The sequence below is a fragment of the Corvus moneduloides genome, chromosome 31 (assembly GCF_009650955.1).
Source record: "Corvus moneduloides isolate bCorMon1 chromosome 31, bCorMon1.pri, whole genome shotgun sequence".
Taxonomy (NCBI): domain Eukaryota; kingdom Metazoa; phylum Chordata; class Aves; order Passeriformes; family Corvidae; genus Corvus; species Corvus moneduloides.
The window spans coordinates 1,313,266-1,331,332 of NC_045506.1; the positions used below are offsets into that span (position 1 = coordinate 1,313,266).

The window sequence follows — 18,067 nt, forward strand, 5'->3', positions numbered from 1 at the left end:
GTCCGCACGCTGCGAACGGAGTTGTTGTTTTGCGGGAACGAGCGGTTTTATTGTTTTTGGGGTTTATTGCACCTCGCTTCAGCCCCGCCGCGAACGCGGGGAAAGCCCCGGCCCGCGGGAGGCGGGGCTGGACGCGGAGGGGGCGGGGCCGAGGCGGGTAATTTTGAATTGCTCCGATCAGACCCGGCCACGCCCCCCAGGTCCCGGTGTAAAGAATTCGGGAAAAAACGTTCTTCGGGAAGGGTCCGGTCAGGACTCGGCCAAACGCAGCAGAGGGCCCGCGGCGGTGGGGACACTGCGGGGGGCAGCGGACACGAGGGGTCAGGGGTCACCCGGGGGTCACCCGGCGGTCACCCGGGGGTCAGGGGGCACCCACGGACCCCAGGCCGGTACCTCTGCAGCTGCTGAGCCCCCAGCAGGTCGTGCAGCAGGAACGGGACCCCCAGGCGGGCGCCCGGGGGGGCTTTTCCGCTCTGCAGGTCCCGCAGAGGAACCTCGCGGTGCCGGGAGCGGCGCACCAGGGCCAGCAGCGCCCGCCGGCCTGCGGACAGCGGGGTCACCGGGGGGCGCGGGGCGGCCACGGAGCCCCCCCGAGGGCCGGAGCCGCTCCGGGAGGGGCCGGGGGTCCGCACTCACCCCTCAGCAGCGCCCGCACGAAGCGCCCGACTCCCGGCACCGCCAGCCACCAGCTGCCGGCGTCGCGCACCGTCAGCAGCCCCGCGGCCACCAACTGCCTGGGGGGACACGGCGGGGGCTGTGACACCCCCCGGAGCCACGGGGAGCCCCCCCCGAGGGACCCCGGACCCAAACCGGGGGGGGCTGCAGCCGCTGGGAGCGCCCCGGTGCTGGCTCAGGGTCGGCACAGCCCCCCCCGCGACCCCAAATTCTCCTCGGGGCCCCCCCAGTCCCCCCGGGGCGTCCCCGTACGTGACATCGCGGTCCTCGAAGCCGAGCTCCCGCATCCGGCGCTGCTCGAAGCTCAGCTCGGGGCTCGCCGCCACGGCCGCGTCCAGGAAACGCCGCACCAGCCCCTCCCGGGGGGTGCCGGCCACGGCCGCCAGCGCCTGGGGGGCACGGGGGGGTCACCGGGGGGGTCACCGCCTCCCCCAGCCCCCCGCAGCCCCCGGTACCTTCTCCCGGTACAGCTCCAGGCTGACGACCCCCAGCGCGTCGGCGCCGAGCCCCAGGTGCAGCAGCCGCACGCGGCCCTCATCCCGCAGCCGGTTCTGGGGGGACGGCGGGGTCAGGGCGGGTCCGGGGGAGGTCCCGGGGGGGGTCCCGGCCCTGCGGCGCTCACCAGGTGCCGGTCCACGGCCGTCCGGTCCCGCACGACGTCGTAGAGTTGGTGGCGGAGCACCAGCGGCGGCAGCGCGTCCCCGAAGAGGCGGCGGGGGAACAGCGCGGCCACGGCCTGGAGAGCGGCCTCCACCGCCGCGGGGCTGCCTGGGGGCGGGGGGCGGCGTGGGACCCCCGGGAACCTGCCTCACACAGGACCCCGGGACCCTCCCCACACAGCCCCGGGACCCTCCCCGCACAGCCCCGGGACCCCCGGGACCCTCCCCACACAGCCCCGGGAACCTCCCGGCACAGCCCCGGGACCCTCCCCGCACAGCCCCGAGACCCCCGGGACCCTCCCCACACAGCCCCGGGAACCTGCCCGCACAGCCCCGGGACCCTCCCCACACAGCCCCGGGAGCCCCGCACAGCCCCGGGCTCCCCCGGCTCTCCCCGGCCTCGCCGCTCAGGCCCCGCCGCGGCACCGGGCCCCGCCACCCCCGGTACCGTCGGGGCGCGGTCCCTCCCCCGGCAGCTCCAGGCGGCGCCGCTTGGCCCCGAGGGCGCCGTTGGTGTCGCCGAGGCGGCGGCGGCGGCTCATGGGGGGCTTGGGGAGGGGCTCGGGGGGCTCCGCGCCCCGGAACGGCACCGGCGTCACTGCCGCCTGCACCGGGCGCGGGATGATGGCGTCACTGCGCCTTCAGATGGCGTCGAAAAGAGGCGCGTGGTGATGACGCACAAGATGGGCGGAGCCAACGGACGCGACCATTAGGAACCAAAGGGGGGGGGAAATGGGGGATGGAGAAGGGGGGGCCTGGAACGAACCACGATGAGCCAACGGGGGGGGGGGGGGGATACACGGGGTTCAACGGACTGGATGAATGGACTGAACCACGTGAGATCAGAGGGGGGCTCGGACAGAACCACAGAGCCAGCGGGGGTGTCCCTGTGCCCCTTTATTGCGTGTACAGGCTGGCGGCGAAGACGATGTCGCGCTTGATCATGGCGGCGGCCGCCTCCATCTTGGCGGCCAGCGCGGGGTCCCCCACGACGCGCGCGGCCTGGCGCAGCTCCCGCAGCAGCTCCTCCAGCCGCTGGATCGCCCGCACCACCGTCCCCTCCTGCACCGGCGCCAGCCGCGCGATGTCCGCGAAGGGCTGGGGACGCGGCGGGGGATGGCGGGGGTCAGGGGGCACACGGGGGGCATTGGGGGTCAGGGGGCATGGGGGGGGATGGATGGTGGGGGTCAGGGGGCACACGGGGGGTCAGGGGGCACACGGGGGGTCAGGGGGCACACAGGGGGCATTGGGGGTCAGGGGGCACGGGGGGGGATGGATGGTGGGGGTCAGGGGGCACACGGGGGGTCAGGGGGCACACGGGGGGCATTGGGGGTCAGGGGGCACACAGGGGGTCAGGGGGCACATGGGGGGGTCAGGGTTAGGACAGGGAGGGACGCGGGGTTCAGGGGTGTCCCAGGTGGCTCCCAGGGGTGTCCCGGGGGATTTTCGGGGGTCCCCAGGGGTCTCACCATGCCCCGCGCCCACTCGTAGACGACCTGCACGAGGCTGAAGCCGAACTGGGCCACGAAGTCGTCGGGGCCGGGCCCGAGGCCGTGCTGCTGCTCCAGCCGCCCCACGCGGGCAGCGACGGCCCGCAGCCGCTCCAGGGCCTGGGGGGCAGCCGTGAGGGCAGCGACCCCAGCCCCGCACACCCCACAACGGCCCCCTTCAAACGCCGGTAGCCCAGGGAGCCCCACCCCGAGGGCCGCCGGGCGGTACCTGGGTGAGAGTGGCCGGCAGCCCCTCGGGCAGGGGCTCTCCGCGGCCCGGGGTGACCAGGCAGGACAGCAGGGCCACGCTCTCGTCCGGCCGCAGCGGCGCCAGGACGTTGCCCAGCAGCAGCTCGGTCAGCACCAGCTGCTCCGTGCTCAGCAGGGCCGCCACGCGCCCGCCCAGCGCCACCGCGCCGCCCGCGATGTACCCCAGCTCCGACAGCACCTGGCGGGACAGGGAGGGCGGTCCGGGGGTCACGGGGTGGGTTTGGGGGTCACGGGGTGGGGTTTGGGGGTCTCAGGGAGGGGTTTGGGGGTCACAGGGAGGGGTTTGGGGGTCACGGGGAGGGTTTGGGGGTCCCAGGGGGGTGTTTGGGGGTCACGGGGAGGGGTTTGGTGGTCCCGGGGAGGGTTTGGGGGTCCCAGGGGGGTGTTTGGTGGTCCCAGGGAGGGTTTGGGGGTCCCAGGGGGGTGTTTGGGGGTCCCGGGGAGGGGTTTGGGGGTCACGGGGAGGGGTTCGGGGGTCTCAGGGAGGTGTTTGGGGGTCACGGGGAGGGGTTTGGGGGTCCCGGGGAGGGTTTGGGGGTCCCAGGGGGGTGTTTGGTGGTCCCAGGGAGGGTTTGGGGGTCACGGGGAGGGGTTTGGGGGTCCCAGGGAGGGTTTGGCGGTCCCAGGGGGGTGTTTGGGGGTCCCGGGGTGGGGTTTGGGGGTCCCAGGGGGGTGTTTGGTGGTCCCAGGGAGGGTTTGGGGGTCCCAGGGTGGGTTTTGGGGGTCCCAGGGGGGTGTTTGGGGGTCCCAGGGTGGGGTTTGGGGGTCCCCACCTCGAGGCGCTGGTGGTACTCGGGCAGCAGCAGCAGGGACTGGTCCGACAGCTGGAACTGGAGCTCCTCCAGCTGCTCCAGCAGCTCCTGCCTGGCGGCGAACTGGGCGTACTGGGAGGGGCAGGGGGGCACAGGGAGGGGTCAGGAGGGGGTCCCCAAAGCCCCCTCCCACCCCGGAGCCCCAGCCCCCCCCCCCCCGTACCTGCTGGGCGAAGCGGGGGCCGTGCACGCAGCGGAAGCCGCGCAGGGCCGAGCCCAGGGCGCGCAGCTCGGCCGCCGCCGCCAGCGCCGCGGGGTCCCGGCCCGGGGGCACCCCCAGGGCCTCGAGCAGGGGCAGCCCCCCCTCCCTGCCGGCCCCCCCCGCCAGCCGCGCCAGCTCCTGCAGCGCCGCGCCCACGCCCGCGCCCGGCGGGGGGGACCTGCGGGGGGAACGCGGCGTCAGACGGACCCCGAAATCCGCTGGGACACCCCCAAAAACCCCAGGGAGATCCCTGGGATCCCAAAAGTTACAGAGACCCCCCTCCCCAGGCACCCCAAAAATCCACAGGAACCACACACCCCCCCCCACCCAGGGACTCCCCCCTCCCCAGGGAACCCCCCAGGAAGAAAACCCCAAAATATCCCAGAACTGTGGGGACACCCCCCCCCCAAAAAGCACTGCTGGACACCCTGAGCCGCCTCTGAGAACCCCAAAATGCCCCGCAGGGACCCCAATTCCCCCCAGACCCCCCCGTACCGGGGCCGGGGTCCCCTCGGGGGGCGCAGCTCCTGCAGCAGCACCTCGGGGTTCACCCGCAGCGTCTTGGCCGTGACCCCCACGATGTCCTCGGGGCGCAGCTGCTCCAGGGAGTGCCCGGGGGGGCCTGGGGGAGCCCCCAAAACCTTCAGGGACCCCCCCCCCCAGAAGAGGCTCCAAAATCCCAGGACCCCCCCCCTCACTGCCCCAAAGGAGACCCCAAAGGGGATCCAGTGACCCCCAAATCTCTCAGGACCCTCCCCTGAAAGTGACGCAGGAATCTGGGGACCCCCCCAAATCCCTCTTAGGGACCCCAAGACCCCCCCAGAATGAACTCAGGTACCCATGGAGTCCCCCGAAATCCCCAGAGACCCCCCGGGACCCCCCAAAATCCCTCAAACATTGGGGTTCCCCCGTTTTCACCCTCGGGCAGGAAGAGGCGGGTGAGCAGCAGGTCCTCGGGGTAGGGCACGTCCGGGGGGGGCTCTGGGGGGGCCCCCCCGTTCTCGGGGGGCTTCTCGCTCAGCACCAGCGTCGTGAAGGTGCGGCTGGAGCCCCCGGAGGTCACCTGGGCAGGACCCCCGAGTCAGGGGGTTTAGGGGAGATTGAGGGGGGATTAGGGGGTGTTTGGGAGGTTACAGGGGGGTTTATGGGGGGATTGAGGGGGTTTTGGGGAGGCTTTAGGGGTAACCGGGTTATTTTTGGTGGTGATTTAAAGGGGGTGGGGGGATTAGGGCGATTTTAGGGCTTGCAGGAGGGTTGGGGGGCTATGGCTCACAATCTAGCAGCGCCCACTGATCGCAACAGATCACTTTCTGGCAGCCCCCTTAGGCTCACAATTTGGCAGCCCCATTGACGCCGATGGATCTCTTTCTGGCAGCCCCACGAAGCTCACTATTTTGCAGCCCCTTTGATGACTATGGATCTCTTTCTGGCAGGTCCCTGAGGCTCACTATTTGGCAGCCCTATTGACGCCCACGGATCCCTTTCTGGCAGCCCCCCTGAGACTCACTATTTGGCAGCCCTGTTGACGCCATGGATCCCTTTCTGGCAGCCCCCCCACACTCATTATTTGGCCCCCTATTGGTTGTAATGGATCCTTTTTGGGTTTGGGGGTGCCTGAAGGACCGGCCCCAGTGTGTGGGGGAGTTTGGGGGGGTTTGGGGTACCTGCAGGACCAGCCCCAGCGCGTTGCGGTGTCTCGGGGTGCAGACCACCACCACCCGTCCTGGTGCCAGCACCCGCTGTCCCCCCGCCTGCGCCAGGCACCGCTGCGGATCCCAGAGCCCGTCAGGGGGGGCACCTGGGACCCCCAGGACTCCCCCATTGCACCCCTGAACCTCCCAGAGCCCCCCTTTGCCTCCTGGACCCCCACAACCCCAGGCACCCCCAGGATCTCCAGAGACCCCCTCATGGCACCCCCGTGTCCCCAGAAACCCTCAAACCCCCAAATAGGCACCCCAGTGTCTCCTGGCCCCCCCAGGCAGTCCCCAAGCCCCCCAGGAGCCCCTGGAAGGTGTCCCCGTCCCCCAGACCCACCTGGAGCACGGCCCGGGCGCGGCGCAGCCCCACGACGGCGCGGTGGTACTGGGGCAGGTCCCCCACGTCCCCCGTTGTCCCCTCAGGGTCCCCCAGCGCCGCCAGCGCCTCCCTGAGGGCGGCCACGCGACGCGTCTGCGCCTGTGGGGGCACAGAGGGGGCACCAGTGCATCCCAGTGTCCACAATGGGATGTCCCAGTATCTCCCAGCCCTGGTATCGGGCAGTCCTCGTGTCACCAGTGCCTGCCAGCCCTTACGGGTTACCTCAGTATTCTCTAATCCATCGCAGAGATGCCCCCAGCGTACCCCAGCCTGTGTACTGGGGTGCTCTCGTGTCCCCAGAGGCCCCCAGCCCCTACAGCAAGGTGTCCCTGTGCCCCCCGTTCTACACCAGGACGTTCCCAGTGCCCACACTGGGTCCCCAGGCCGGGGTGCCCTCACCGTGGCGTCGCGGCGCAGCGGGAACTCGGCGAAGCTGCGGCGCATGAGGTCGTGCGGGCGCAGGGCGGGGGCGCGGAGCAGCAGCAAGATCATGGGGTACGTCAGGCGGAACCGCGACTGCAGCGGCGACGGCCGGCCCTGGGCGAGGTGGGGGGGTGACACACGTGTGGGGACACGCGGGGACAGGCGGGGACACGCACGGCACTCACCAGCATCATGCGGTGCAGGTCGGACAGCTCGGGCACCGGCCCCTTGCAGAGGATGATGACGGTGCCGGTGGCATCCAGCCCTCTGCGTCCTGCACGCCCCGACATCTGCGTGTACTCGCCTGGGGGGGACACAAACCCACCATGAGTCGCAGCCCTACCCCGCAGCAACGCGCTTTCTGCCATTTTCCTCTTCTATTTCCCACCAATTTTACCCTCTCACGTTTCCCGCCCTTTTTCCCCCCGCACTTCCCGCCCTTTTCTCCCCTCACGTTTCCCGCCCTTTTTCCCCTCACGTTTCCCGCCCTTTTTCCCCTCGCACTTCCCGCCCTTTTCTCTCCTCACGTTTCCCGCCCTTTTTCCCCTCACGTTTCTCGCGCTTTTCTCCCCTCACGTTTCCCGCCCTTTTTGTCCCTCACGTTTTCCGCCCTTTTTCCCCCTAACGCTTCCTGCCCTTTTTCCCCTCACGTTTCCCGCTCTTTTTCCCCCTAACGCTTCCTGCCCTTTTTTCCCCTCACGTTTCCCGCCCTTTTTCCCCCCTCACATTTCCCGCCCTTTTCTCCCCTCGCGTTTCCTGCCCTTTTTCCCCTCATGTTTCCTGCTCTTTTTCCCCCTCACGTTTCCCGCCCTTTTTGTCCCTCACGTTTCCCGCTCTTTTTCCCCCTAACGCTTCCTGCCCTTTTTCCCCTCACGTTTTCCGCCCTTTTCCCCTCACATTTCCCGCCCTTTTCTCCCCTCATGCTTCCCGCCCTTTTTCCCCTCACGTTTCCCGCTCTTTTTCCCCCTAACGCTTCCTGCCCTTTTTCCCCTCACGTTTTCCGCCCTTTTCCCCTCACATTTCCCGCCCTTTTCTCCCCTCACGCTTCCCGCCCTTTTTCCCCTCACGTTTTCCGCCCTTTTCCCCTCACGTTTCCTGCCCTTTTTCCCCCCTCACGTTTCCCGCCCTTTTCTCCCCTCATGTTTCCCGCCCTTTTTCCCCCCTCACGTTTCTCGCGCTTTTCTCCCCTCACGTTTCCCGCCCTTTTTTCCCCTCACGTTTCCCGCTCTTTTTCCCCCTAACGCTTCCTGCCCTTTTTCCCCTCACGTTTTCCGCCCTTTTCCCCTCACATTTCCCGCCCTTTTCTCCCCTCACGCTTCCCGCCCTTTTTCCCCTCACGTTTTCCGCCCTTTTCCCCTCACGTTTCCTGCCCTTTTTCCCCCCTCACGTTTCCCACCCTTTTCTCCCCTCATGTTTCCCGCCCTTTTTCCCCCCTCACGTTTCTCGCACTTTTCTCCCCTCACGTTTCCCGCCCTTTTTGTCCCTCACGTTTCCCGCTCTTTTTCCCCCTAACGCTTCCTGCCCTTTTTCCCCTCACATTTCCCGCCCTTTTCCCCTCACGTTTCCCGCCCTTCTTCCCCTCACGTTTTCCGCTTTTTCCCCTCACGTTTCCTGCCCTTTTTCCGCCCTCACGTTTCTCGCGCTTTTCTCCCCTCACATTTCCCACCCTTTTTCCCCTCACGTTTCCTGCTCTTTTTCCCCCTCACGTTTCCTGCCCTTTTTGTCCCTCACGTTTCCCGCTCTTTTTCCCCCTAACGCTTCCTGCCCTTTTTCCCCCTCACGTTTCCCGCCCTTTCTCCCCCCAGCTTTCCCACCACATTTGCAATGCTGTTCTCTCTGTTTTCCCCAATGTTTTTCCCCTCACATTCCGCCTCTTTCTCAACCATTTTTCCCCTTTTTTTCTGGTCCAGTTTCCTGCCCTTTTTCCTTCCTGTTTTTGCCTCTTTCCCACCCCACTGGGACATGGAGGACACGGCACCAAGGCCCCGAACGCTGCCCCACAGCCCCCCCGGCCCCGCACCGGGCAGGAGGTCACGGAAGCTGTTCCCATCGTGCTTGCGGATGGAGTCAAAGACGACGGTTCGTGCCGGCATGTTCACCCCCATGGCGAAGGTCTCGGTGGCGAACAGCACCTGGGGCAGGTATGGGGCAGATTTGGGGCACGTTTGGGGCTGGAGGTGCCGCCATGGGGCAGGACCCTGTGCCCCACCCGTGGCCGCAGCACCTCTCCCCACACACCCCACACACCTTGACCAGCCCTTGGCTGAAGAGCATCTCCACGACCTCCTTGAGCAGGGGCAGGACCCCGCCATGGTGGACGCCGATCCCGCGCTGCAGCAGCTCCGACAGCTGCAGCACCTGAGCAAGGGGGAACATGGAGCTGTCACTGGCCCCATGGGCCCCCCAACACCGCACGGGCCCCTCGGCCTCGGGGGCAGCCATCACCCACGGCACGAACCCCTCACAGCTTTCCCAGCCTCCACGACACCTCCATATCCCAAAGCCCCCCTTGTCCCCTCCCAAAACTCCTCCAGAGTCCCCAAAACCCCCCCAGGCCCCACACCTGGGGCAGGCGCCGGTCGGAGCCGCGCAGCCGGGCCAGGCAGCGGGTCAGGAACTGCCGGACCTGGCCGCGCTCGGGGCCGCTCAGGAGGTCCAGGGAGCCCAGGGCGGCCGCCTGGTCCTCGCAGCGGCCCCGCGAGAAGGTGAAGGTCACGGCGGGCAGCAGCTCCCGCTCACGGAGGGTCTCCAGCAGGGCCAGCCAGACCCCCCGCTCCTGGCCGGGGGAAAGCACAGGGTCAGCGGGACCCCCGGGGCAGCCCCCAGCCCCTCCGGAGCCCGCCGGACCTGCCCGGGGTTGGGGCCGGCCATGGTGGGCTGCCGCGCCCCGAAGCTCTGCGCGTGTTTGCTGCTCTGCTCCTTCTTGGCCTCCACCGCCGCGTAGTACCTGCGACAGGTGAGGGGCAGGTGTGGGGGGAGTGGGGGACGGAGAGGGGCAAGTATGGGGCAGGTTTGGGGTGAAGTTTGGGGTAAGTTTCTGGCAACTTAGGAGCAGGAACACGGCAGGTTTGGGGCGAGTTTAGAGCAGTTTTGGGTGAGGTTTGGAGCAGGTTTTTGGGGCAGGTTTAGATGAGATTTGGGGCAGGTTTTCAGGACAGGTTTAGGTGAGGTTTGGGGCAGGTTTAGGTGACTTTGGGGCAGGTTTTTGGGGCAGGTTTAAGTGAGGTACAACATAGGTTTTTGGGGCAGGTTTGGGGCAAGTTTAGAGCAGTTTTGGGTGAGGTTTGGGGCAGGTTTTTGGGGCAGGTTTAGGTGAGGTTTGGGACAGGTTTCTAGGGCAAGTTTAGATGAGGCACAACACAGGTTTTTAGGGCAGGTTTGGGGCGAGTTTAGAGCAGTTTTGAGTAAGGTTTAAGGCAGGTTTTTAGGGCAGGTTTAGGTGATTTTCGGGCAGGTTTTTAGGGCAGGTTTAGGTGATGTTTGGGGCAGGTTTCTAGGACAAGTTTAGGTGAGGCACAACACAGGTTTTTGGGGCAGGTTTAGGTGAGGTTTGGGGCAGGTTTTTGGGGCAGGTTTAGGTGAGGTTTGGGGCAGGTTTTTGGGCAGGTTTAGGTGAGGTTTGGGGCCGGTTTTTGGGGCAGGTTTGGCTCTCACCCCTGCGTGCTGAAGGCCCCGCCCGGGCCCAGCAGCTGGAACAGCTGGTGCCGTGTCCGGGAGCTGTTCCCGGTGAACAGGAAATGCTCCAGCGGCACCGGGCGCCGCGGGGTGCTCAGCACCCGCACGCAGCGCCGCTTCGTGCGCCTGGAAGGCAGCAAAATCCCGTGGGATTGGGAAAACACGGGATGGGAGCAGTGAAAGGGATCCCCCCATCCCCCGTGTCCGCAGTGCCACCGTCACCCCCCAGCCCAGAGCCCCCCCAGCCACCTCAGGGCCACGCGGGGAGCCCCAGCACCCCCCAGATCCCTGTGGCCCCTCAGGGACGTCCCCAGAGCCCTCCAGGTCCCTCTCAGAGACCCCCAAAGCCCCCCAGGAGCCCCCCAAAGCGCCCCCCCGGTCCGTACCCGACCCACTGGGCGAACTCGAGGGCGTTGGGGACCGTGGCACTGAGCAGCACCAGCTTCACGTGCTCGGGCAGCAGGATCAGCACCTCCTCCCACACCACGCCCCGCTGGGGGGCAAAAAGGGGGGTCAGGGGGTCCCCAAAACCCCCTGGGAACCCCCAGAACTCCCAGCAACCCCCTCGAACTTCTTGGGGACCCCCCACCCTCATCTGTGATTCCAAATGAAGTCGGAGCCCCCCCCCAAGACCCCCTAAGTCTCCCTAAACCCCATGAGGACCCCCCCCAAATCCTCCCAGGACCCCCAAACCCCTAGGAACCGCCCCTTGTCAAAGATCACCCGCTCCAGGTCCCAAATGACCTCTGAGCCCCCCACAAACACCCTCAGAACCCCCAAAACCCCCCTGGGAACCCCCCCGGGGACCCCCAGACCCGCACCTCGTCATCGTTGACGTAGTGCACCTCGTCAAAGATCACCCACTCCAAATCCCGGATGGCGTCGGAGCCGTTGTACAGCATCGACCTGGGGACGCGGCCGTGGATTTTGGGGTCCCGGCCCCCCTCCCCAACCCCCCCCAAACCCCCCCAGGACCCTCCCGGAGCCCCTCACCGCAGGATCTCGGTGGTCATGACCAGGCAGGCGGCCTCGGGGCGCAGCTGCACGTCCCCCGTCAGCAGCCCCACGTCCCCGAAGGTCTCGCGGAAGTCCCGGAATTTCTGGTTGGACAAGGCCTTGATGGGGGACGTGTAGACGGACCTGGGTGGGGGGGGGACACACGGGGGGTCACCCCACAGACCCCCGGCACCCCACAGACCCCCGGGCAGGGCAGCAGCAGAGCTCTGGGTGCCCCCAGAGGGGTGTAGGGGGTCTGGGGGCAGCCAGGAGCGAGGCAAGGAGGGCTTTGGGGACGTCCTGGGGGACACAGAGCGGAGCTGGAGAGGATTTGGGGAGCCCAGGGAGATTTTGGGGTCTCTCAGGGAGGTTTTGGGGTCTCTCAGGGAGGTTTTGGGCTGCTCCAGGGGATGTTTTGGGGGGATATCGGGATATAGGGTCAAGGGCTTGGGATGACTCTGGACACGCAGGGTGGGGAGGGCCTGGCGGTTTGGGGTTCTGGGGGGCCTTTGGGGTCTCACTGGGTCAGCCCAAACTCGGCCACTGCCGTTTGGGGTCCCTGGGGTGGTGTCTGGGGTGTTTTTTTGGGGGGGGGGGGGGGCTCCCCTGGGGATTTGGGGGGTTTCCGAGCACCCCCCGAGGCGCTGTTGGGGTCTCACCGGGTCATGTGGCGCCGGGCCAGCGCGATGGCGTACTCGGCCACCGCCGTCTTGCCGGCCGAGGTGTGGGCGGCCACCAGCACCGAGTGACCGCGCTCGAGGCACAGAGCTGCCCGCTGCTGGAACGGGTCCGGGCGGAACGGCCACTGCGGGGGGCAACGGGGTCACCCCAAACCCCCCCGAGCACCCCCCGACCCCCCAAACCCCCCCAGTGACCCCGCTCAGATCCCAGGGACCCGGAAGGCTCTGGGGCGGAGGGGGGGGGGGGGTCGTCACCCCAAATCCTCCCCGATCCCCAAACCGCCCCAGGGGGTCTTCACCCCCATCCCGGGGGTCCCTGGCACCCCAAAATCCCCCCGGGGCCCCCCCAAGCCCACCTTGTGTGCAGGGTCCGGCAGCAGCTGCTCGAAGCCCTCCACGGGGGACGCGGCGTCCACCATCTCCGCCCAAACCTCCTCGGGGGGCTCCGGGGGGGGCGCGGGGGGGGTCCCCGCCTCCTCCTGGGGGGGGGGGGGGGCAGTGAGCGATGGGGGGCACAGGGACCCCCCAAAACCCCCCCAAATCCGCCCCCCCAGCACCCACCTTGCCCAGCAGCTCCTCCAGGCTGTCGGAGCGGCGCGGGGGGGGCGCGGGGCCGGGCCCCCCCTCGGTGGGGGGGGCTGGGGGGGCCCCCTGGGCCTGGCCAGGGCCCCCCCCGGGCTCCTCGCCCCCCCCCAGGTCGAAGGTGTCGAGGGTCTCCAGGAGGCTGGACAGGGACAGCGGCCCCCCCGCCGCGGCTGGGGGGGGTCAGGGGGGCACCCCCAGGGCTGGGGGGGAGGTCAAACAACCCCACCCCCCCCCCCCAAACCAACCCCCCAAAGCGGGAAAGACCCCCCCAAATCCCCGGTGCCCCCCTTACCTTGGGGCTTGAACTCCACCCCCCGCTTCATCCCGGGGGGGGTCGTGAGCAGCTCTGGGGAGAGGGGGGGGCACAGGGGGTGGTCAGGGCGTGAGCAGCCCAAAAAAGGGGGGCGGGGGGCTCCCTGCGATGGGGGGGGACCCCAAATCGGGGGGGGGACACCCCAAATGGGGGGGGGGGGGTCCGTACCCGTCTCAAAGTCCACGTCCTCCTCCTGCTGCTCCTGCGGGGCCCGGATCTGCTCCAGGCTGGGCTCGTCCTGACCCCCTGTGGGGCACGGGGGGGTTTGGGGGGGCTCTGCAGGGCTCGGGGGTCCCGGGGGGGGGCGGGGCGGGGGTCCCGGGGGGGGTGGGGGGTCGTACCTGGCCAGAAGGGGCAGCTGGAGATGCCCCCCCGCAGCCCCTCGCCGGGCGGGCCGGGCGGCCGGAGCAGCGAGGGCGAGTTGGAGGCCGAGAGCCCCACGGACGGCAGCAGCTCCTGGGGGGGCCGGGGGGGGTCAGGGCGAGCCCCCGGACCCCCAGAGACCCCCCCAGAGACCCCCACCCAGAGCCCCCACCTCGGTGAAGCCCATGAGGGCGCCCGTGCGGGGGTCCCGCTCGGCCCGGAGCTCCCCGGCCACCGGCGTGGGGTCCAGGGAGAAGAGCGCCCGCGGCTCCGGGGTCCTCTGCCAGCTCCTGGGGGGGACAGGGGTCACTGCGGTCACTCTGAGGGACAGGGGGTCACTGCGGTCACTCTGAGGGACAGGGGGTCACTGTGGTCACTCTGAGGGACAGGGGTCACTGTGGTCACTCTGAGGGACAGGGGGTCACAGCGGTCACTCTGAGGGACAGGGGGTCACTGCGGTCACTCGGAGGGACAGGGGTCACAGCGGTCACTCTGAGGGACAGGGGGTCACTCTAAGGGACAGGGGGTCACTGTGGTCACTCTGAGGGACAGGGGGTCACTGCAGACACTCGGAGGGACAGGGGTCACCCTGAGAGACAGGGGGTCACTCTGAGGGACAGGGGGTCACAGCGGTCACTGTGAGGGACAGGGGGTCACTCTGAGGGACAGGCGGTCACTGTGGTCACTCTGACGGACAGAGATCACTGTGGTCACTCTGAGGGACAGGGGGTCACAGCGGTCACTGTGAGGGACAGGGGGTCACTCTGAGGGACAGGCGGTCACTGCGGTCACTCTGAGGGGCAGCGGTCACTGTGGTCACTCTGAGGGACAGGGTGTCACTGCGGTCACTCTGAGGGGCAGCGGTCACTGTGGTCACTCCGAGGGACAGGGGTGTCACTGCGGTCACTCTGAGGGGCAGTGGTCACTGTGGTCACTCTGAGGGGCAGCGGTCACTGTGGTCACTCTGAGGGACAGGGGTCACTGTGGTCACTCTGACGGACAGAGATTACTGTGGTCACTCTGAGGGACAGGGGTCACTGCGGTCACTCTGAGGGACAGGGATCACTGCGGTCACTCTGAGGGGCAGCGGTCACTGTGGTCACTCTGAGGGACAGGGGTGTCACTGCGGTCACTCTGAGGGGCAGGGGTGTCACTGTGGTCACTCTGAGGGGCAGCGGTCACTGCGGTCACTCTGAGGAACAAGGGGTCACTGTGGTCACTCTGAGGGACAGGGGTGTCACTGCGGTCACTCTGAGGGGCAGCGGTCACTGTGGTCACTCTGAGGGGCAGCGGTCACTGTGGTCACTCTGAGGGACAGGGTGTCACTGCGGTCACTCTGAGGGGCAGCGGTCACTGTGGTCACTCCGAGGGACAGGGGTGTCACTGCGGTCACTCTGAGGGGCAGTGGTCACTGTGGTCACTCTGAGGGGCAGCGGTCACTGTGGTCACTCTGAGGGACAGGGGGTCACTGTGGTCACTCTGAGGGACAGGGGGTCACTGTGGTCACTCTGAGGGACAGGGGGTCACTGCGGTCACTCTGAAGAACAAGGGGTCACTGTGGTCACTCTGAGGGACAGGGGTGTCACTGTGGTCACTCTGACAGACAGCGGTCACAGCGGTCACTCTGAGGGGCAGCGGTCACTGCGGTCACTCTGAGGGACGTGCACACCCCTGTGACCCCGGACCCCCCTCAAACCTCACCCCACGCACTGAAGACCCCCCCAGGCCAGGACCCCCCAGAGCCCCCCCAGAGCCCCCAGACCCATTTCCAGCCCCCCCAAACCCGTTCCAGCCCCCCCAGAGCCCCCAGACCCATTTCCAGCCCCCCCAAACCCGTTCCAGCCCCCCCAGAGCCCCCAGACCCATTTCCAGCCCCCCCAAACCCGTTCCAGCCCCCCCAGAGCCCCCAGACCCATTTCCAGCCCCCCCAAACCCGTTCCAGCCCCCCCAGAGCCCCCAGACCCATTTCCAGCCCCCCCAAACCCGTTCCAGCCCCCCAGAGCCCCCAGACCCATTTCCAGCCCCCCCAAACCCGTTCCAGCCCCCCCAGGGCCCCCAGACCCATTTCCAGCCCCCCCCAAACCCGTTCCAGCCCCCCCAGAGCCCCCAGACCCATTTCCAGCCCCCCCAAACCCGTTCCAGCCCCCCCAGAGCCCCCAGACCCATTTCCAGCCCCCCCAAACCCGTTCCAGCCCCCCCAGAGCCCCCAGACCCATTTCCAGCCCCCCCAAACCCGTTCCAGCCCCCCCAGAGCCCCCAGACCCATTTCCAGCCCCCCCAAACCCGTTCCAGCCCCCCCAGAGCCCCCCGACCCATTTCCAGCCCCCCCAAACCCGTTCCAGCCCCCCCAGGGCCCCCAGACCCATTTCCAGCCCCCCCAAACCCGTTCCAGCCCCCCCAGGGCCCCCAGACCCATTTCCAGCCCCCCCAAACCCGTTCCAGCCCCCCCAGGGCCCCCAGACCCATTTCCAGCCCCCCCAAACCCGTTCCAGCCCCCCCAGAGCCCCCAGACCCATTTCCAGCCCCCCCAAACCCGTTCCAGCCCCCCCAGAGCCCCCAGACCCATTTCCAGCCCCCCCAAACCCGTTCCAGCCCCCCCAGAGCCCCCAGACCCATTTCCAGCCCCCCCAACCCGTTCCAGCCCCCCCAGAGCCCCCAGACCCATTTCCAGCCCCCCCAAACCCGTTCCAGCCCCCCCAGGGCCCCCAGACCCATTTCCAGCCCCCCCAAACCCGTTCCAGCCCCCCCAGAGCCCCCAGACCCATTTCCAGCCCCCCCAAACCCGTTCCAGCCCCCCCAGAGCCCCCAGACCCATTTCCAGCCCCCCCAAACCCGTTCCAGCCCCCCCAGGGCCCCCAGACCCATTTCCAGCCCCCCCTAAACCCGTTCCAGCCGCCCCAGAGCCCCCAGACCCATTTCCAGCCCCCCCAAACCCGTTCCAGCCCCACCCAAGCCCCCAGCCCCATTTCCAGCCCCCAGTCCCATTTCCATCCCTCCCAAGCCCCCAGCCCCATTTCCAGCCCCCAGCCCCATTTCCAGCCCCCCCGAGCCCCCAGCCCCGTTCCCAGCCCCCAGCCCCATTTCCAGCCCCCAGCCCCATTTCCAGCCCCGTTCCCAGCCCCCCAGCCCCATTTCCAGCCCCCAGCCCCATTTCCATCCCTCCTGAGCCCCCAGCCCCATTTCCATTCCCCCGAGCCCCCAGCCCCATTTCCATCCCCCCCGAGCCCCCAGCCCCGTTCCCAGCCCCCAGCCCCATTTCCAGCCCCATTCCCAGCCCCCAGCCCCATTTCCATTCCCCCGAGCCCCCAGCCCCATTTCCAGCCCCGTTCCCAGCCCCCAGCCCCATTTCCATTCCCCCGAGCCCCCAGCCCCATTTCCATCCCCCCCGAGCCCCCAGCCCCGTTCCCAGCCCCCAGCCCCATTTCCAGCCCCGTTCCCAGCCCCCAGCCCCATTTCCATTCCCCCGAGCCCCCAGCCCCATTTCCAGCCCCGTTCCCAGCCCCCAGCCCCATTTCCATCCCCCCGAGCCCCCAGCCCCATTTCCATCCCCCCCGAGCCCCCAGCCCCATTTCCAGCCCCGTTCCCAGCCCCATTTCCATCCCCCCCGAGCCCCCAGCCCCGTTCCCAGCCCCCAGCCCCATTTCCAGCCCAGCCCCCAGCTCCATTTCCAGCCCTGTTCCCAGCCCCCAGCCCCATTTCCATCCCCCCCGAGCCCCCAGCCCCATTTCCAGCCCCGTTCCCAGCCCCCAGCCCCATTTCCATTCCCCCGAGCCCCCAGCCCCATTTCCATTCCCCCGAGCCCTCAGCCCCATTTCCATCCCCCCCGAGCCCCCAGCCCCATTTCCAGCCCCCAGCCCCATTCCCCGCCCCACACCTGCGGGCCCGCTGGTGGCCGTGGATCGGTAGCCACTCGGGGGTGCTCAGTAGCCGCAGCTCCAGCTCGGCCGCCAGCGGGGCACAGAACGGGGGCAGCCCCCGCGGCAGCTGCGGGGGGAGGGCGGCACCGGGGTGGGCACGGGGGCGAGACCCCCCCCAAAAAACAACACAGGGAGCGGAGGGGACCCCGAAAGGGGCGGGGGGCACCCAAAGGGGGGGGGGTGGGGAAGGGGGGGGGATAGGGGGTGTTTTTGGGGGGGTCTGGGGGTGTTTGGGATATTTTTTGGGGTGTCTGGGGGTGTTTTTGGGGGCTCTGGGGGAGTTTTGGGGGGTCCGAGGGTGTTTTTGGGGGCTCTGGGGGAGTCTGGGATGTTTGGGGAGGGGTCCGGGGGTGTTTGGGGAGAGGCCCGGGGCTGTTTTGGGGGGCTCTGGGGGTCCGGGGATGTTTGGGGGGGGGGGTCTGGGCTGTTTTGGGGGGGGGGTTGGGGTGTTTTTGGGGAGGTTTGGGGGTGTTTTGGGGGGGGGGTCTGGGTATTGGGGTGTCTTGGGGGCTCTGCGGGTGTTTTGGGGGGGCTCTGGGGGTGTTTTGGGGGGGTCTGGGAGCGGTTGGGGGGGGGTCTGGGGTGTTTTTGGGGATCCGGGGGTATTTTGGGGGGGTCCGGGGGTATTTTGGAGGGCTCTGGGGATCCGGGGGAGTTCTGGGGAGCCCGGGGCTGGTTTTGGGGGTCTGGGGGTGTTTTTGGGGAGGCTCTGGGGGTCCGGGGCTGTTTTTGGGGACTCTGGGGGTTTGGGACGTTTTTGGGGGTTCCGGGGCTGTTTTTGGGGTCTCCGGGGATGTTTTTGGGGACTCTGGGGGTTTGGGACGTTTTTGGGGGTTCCGGGGCTGTTTTTGGGGTCTCCGGGGCTGTTTTTGGGGACTCTGGGGGTTTGGGACGTTTTTGAGGGTTCCGGGGCTGGTTTTGGGGTCTCCGG

General features: G+C 68.4%; 2 protein-coding genes across 3 annotated transcripts; both read right to left on the reverse strand.

The window, feature by feature from the left end:
* Window positions 1-45: 45 nt before the first annotated feature.
* STK19 (serine/threonine kinase 19) lies at window positions 46-1,982 on the reverse strand. Of its 2 annotated transcripts, XM_032094278.1 has the most exons (7): window positions 1,783-1,980; window positions 1,298-1,443; window positions 1,131-1,226; window positions 928-1,064; window positions 637-734; window positions 394-541; window positions 46-295 (listed from the first exon to the last, which is right to left on the reverse strand). In XM_032094278.1, exons 1-7 carry the CDS (start codon window positions 1,874-1,876, stop codon window positions 250-252), a joined length of 765 nt encoding a protein of 254 aa, XP_031950169.1. In that variant the 5' UTR covers window positions 1,877-1,980; the 3' UTR covers window positions 46-249. The 2 variants fall into 2 exon arrangements, with proteins under 2 accessions (XP_031950169.1, XP_031950170.1); XM_032094279.1 differs by lacking the exon at window positions 1,131-1,226 and having other exon boundaries at window positions 1,783-1,982.
* Window positions 1,983-2,212: 230 nt separating this feature from the next.
* SKIV2L (Ski2 like RNA helicase) lies at window positions 2,213-17,243 on the reverse strand. The gene is made up of 27 exons (XM_032094410.1): window positions 17,094-17,243; window positions 13,392-13,509; window positions 13,198-13,312; window positions 13,025-13,102; window positions 12,836-12,889; window positions 12,520-12,713; window positions 12,315-12,437; window positions 11,938-12,083; window positions 11,276-11,422; window positions 11,104-11,188; window positions 10,669-10,775; window positions 10,262-10,408; window positions 9,455-9,554; window positions 9,171-9,383; window positions 8,855-8,965; window positions 8,628-8,739; window positions 6,793-6,911; window positions 6,584-6,721; window positions 6,143-6,283; window positions 5,773-5,874; window positions 5,027-5,171; window positions 4,604-4,730; window positions 4,070-4,286; window positions 3,868-3,978; window positions 3,054-3,272; window positions 2,804-2,944; window positions 2,213-2,432 (listed from the first exon to the last, which is right to left on the reverse strand). The coding sequence occupies exons 2-27, from the start codon at window positions 13,404-13,406 to the stop codon at window positions 2,232-2,234; spliced, it is 3,408 nt and encodes a 1,135-aa protein (XP_031950301.1). The 5' UTR covers window positions 13,407-13,509; window positions 17,094-17,243; the 3' UTR covers window positions 2,213-2,231.
* Window positions 17,244-18,067: the final 824 nt, after the last annotated feature.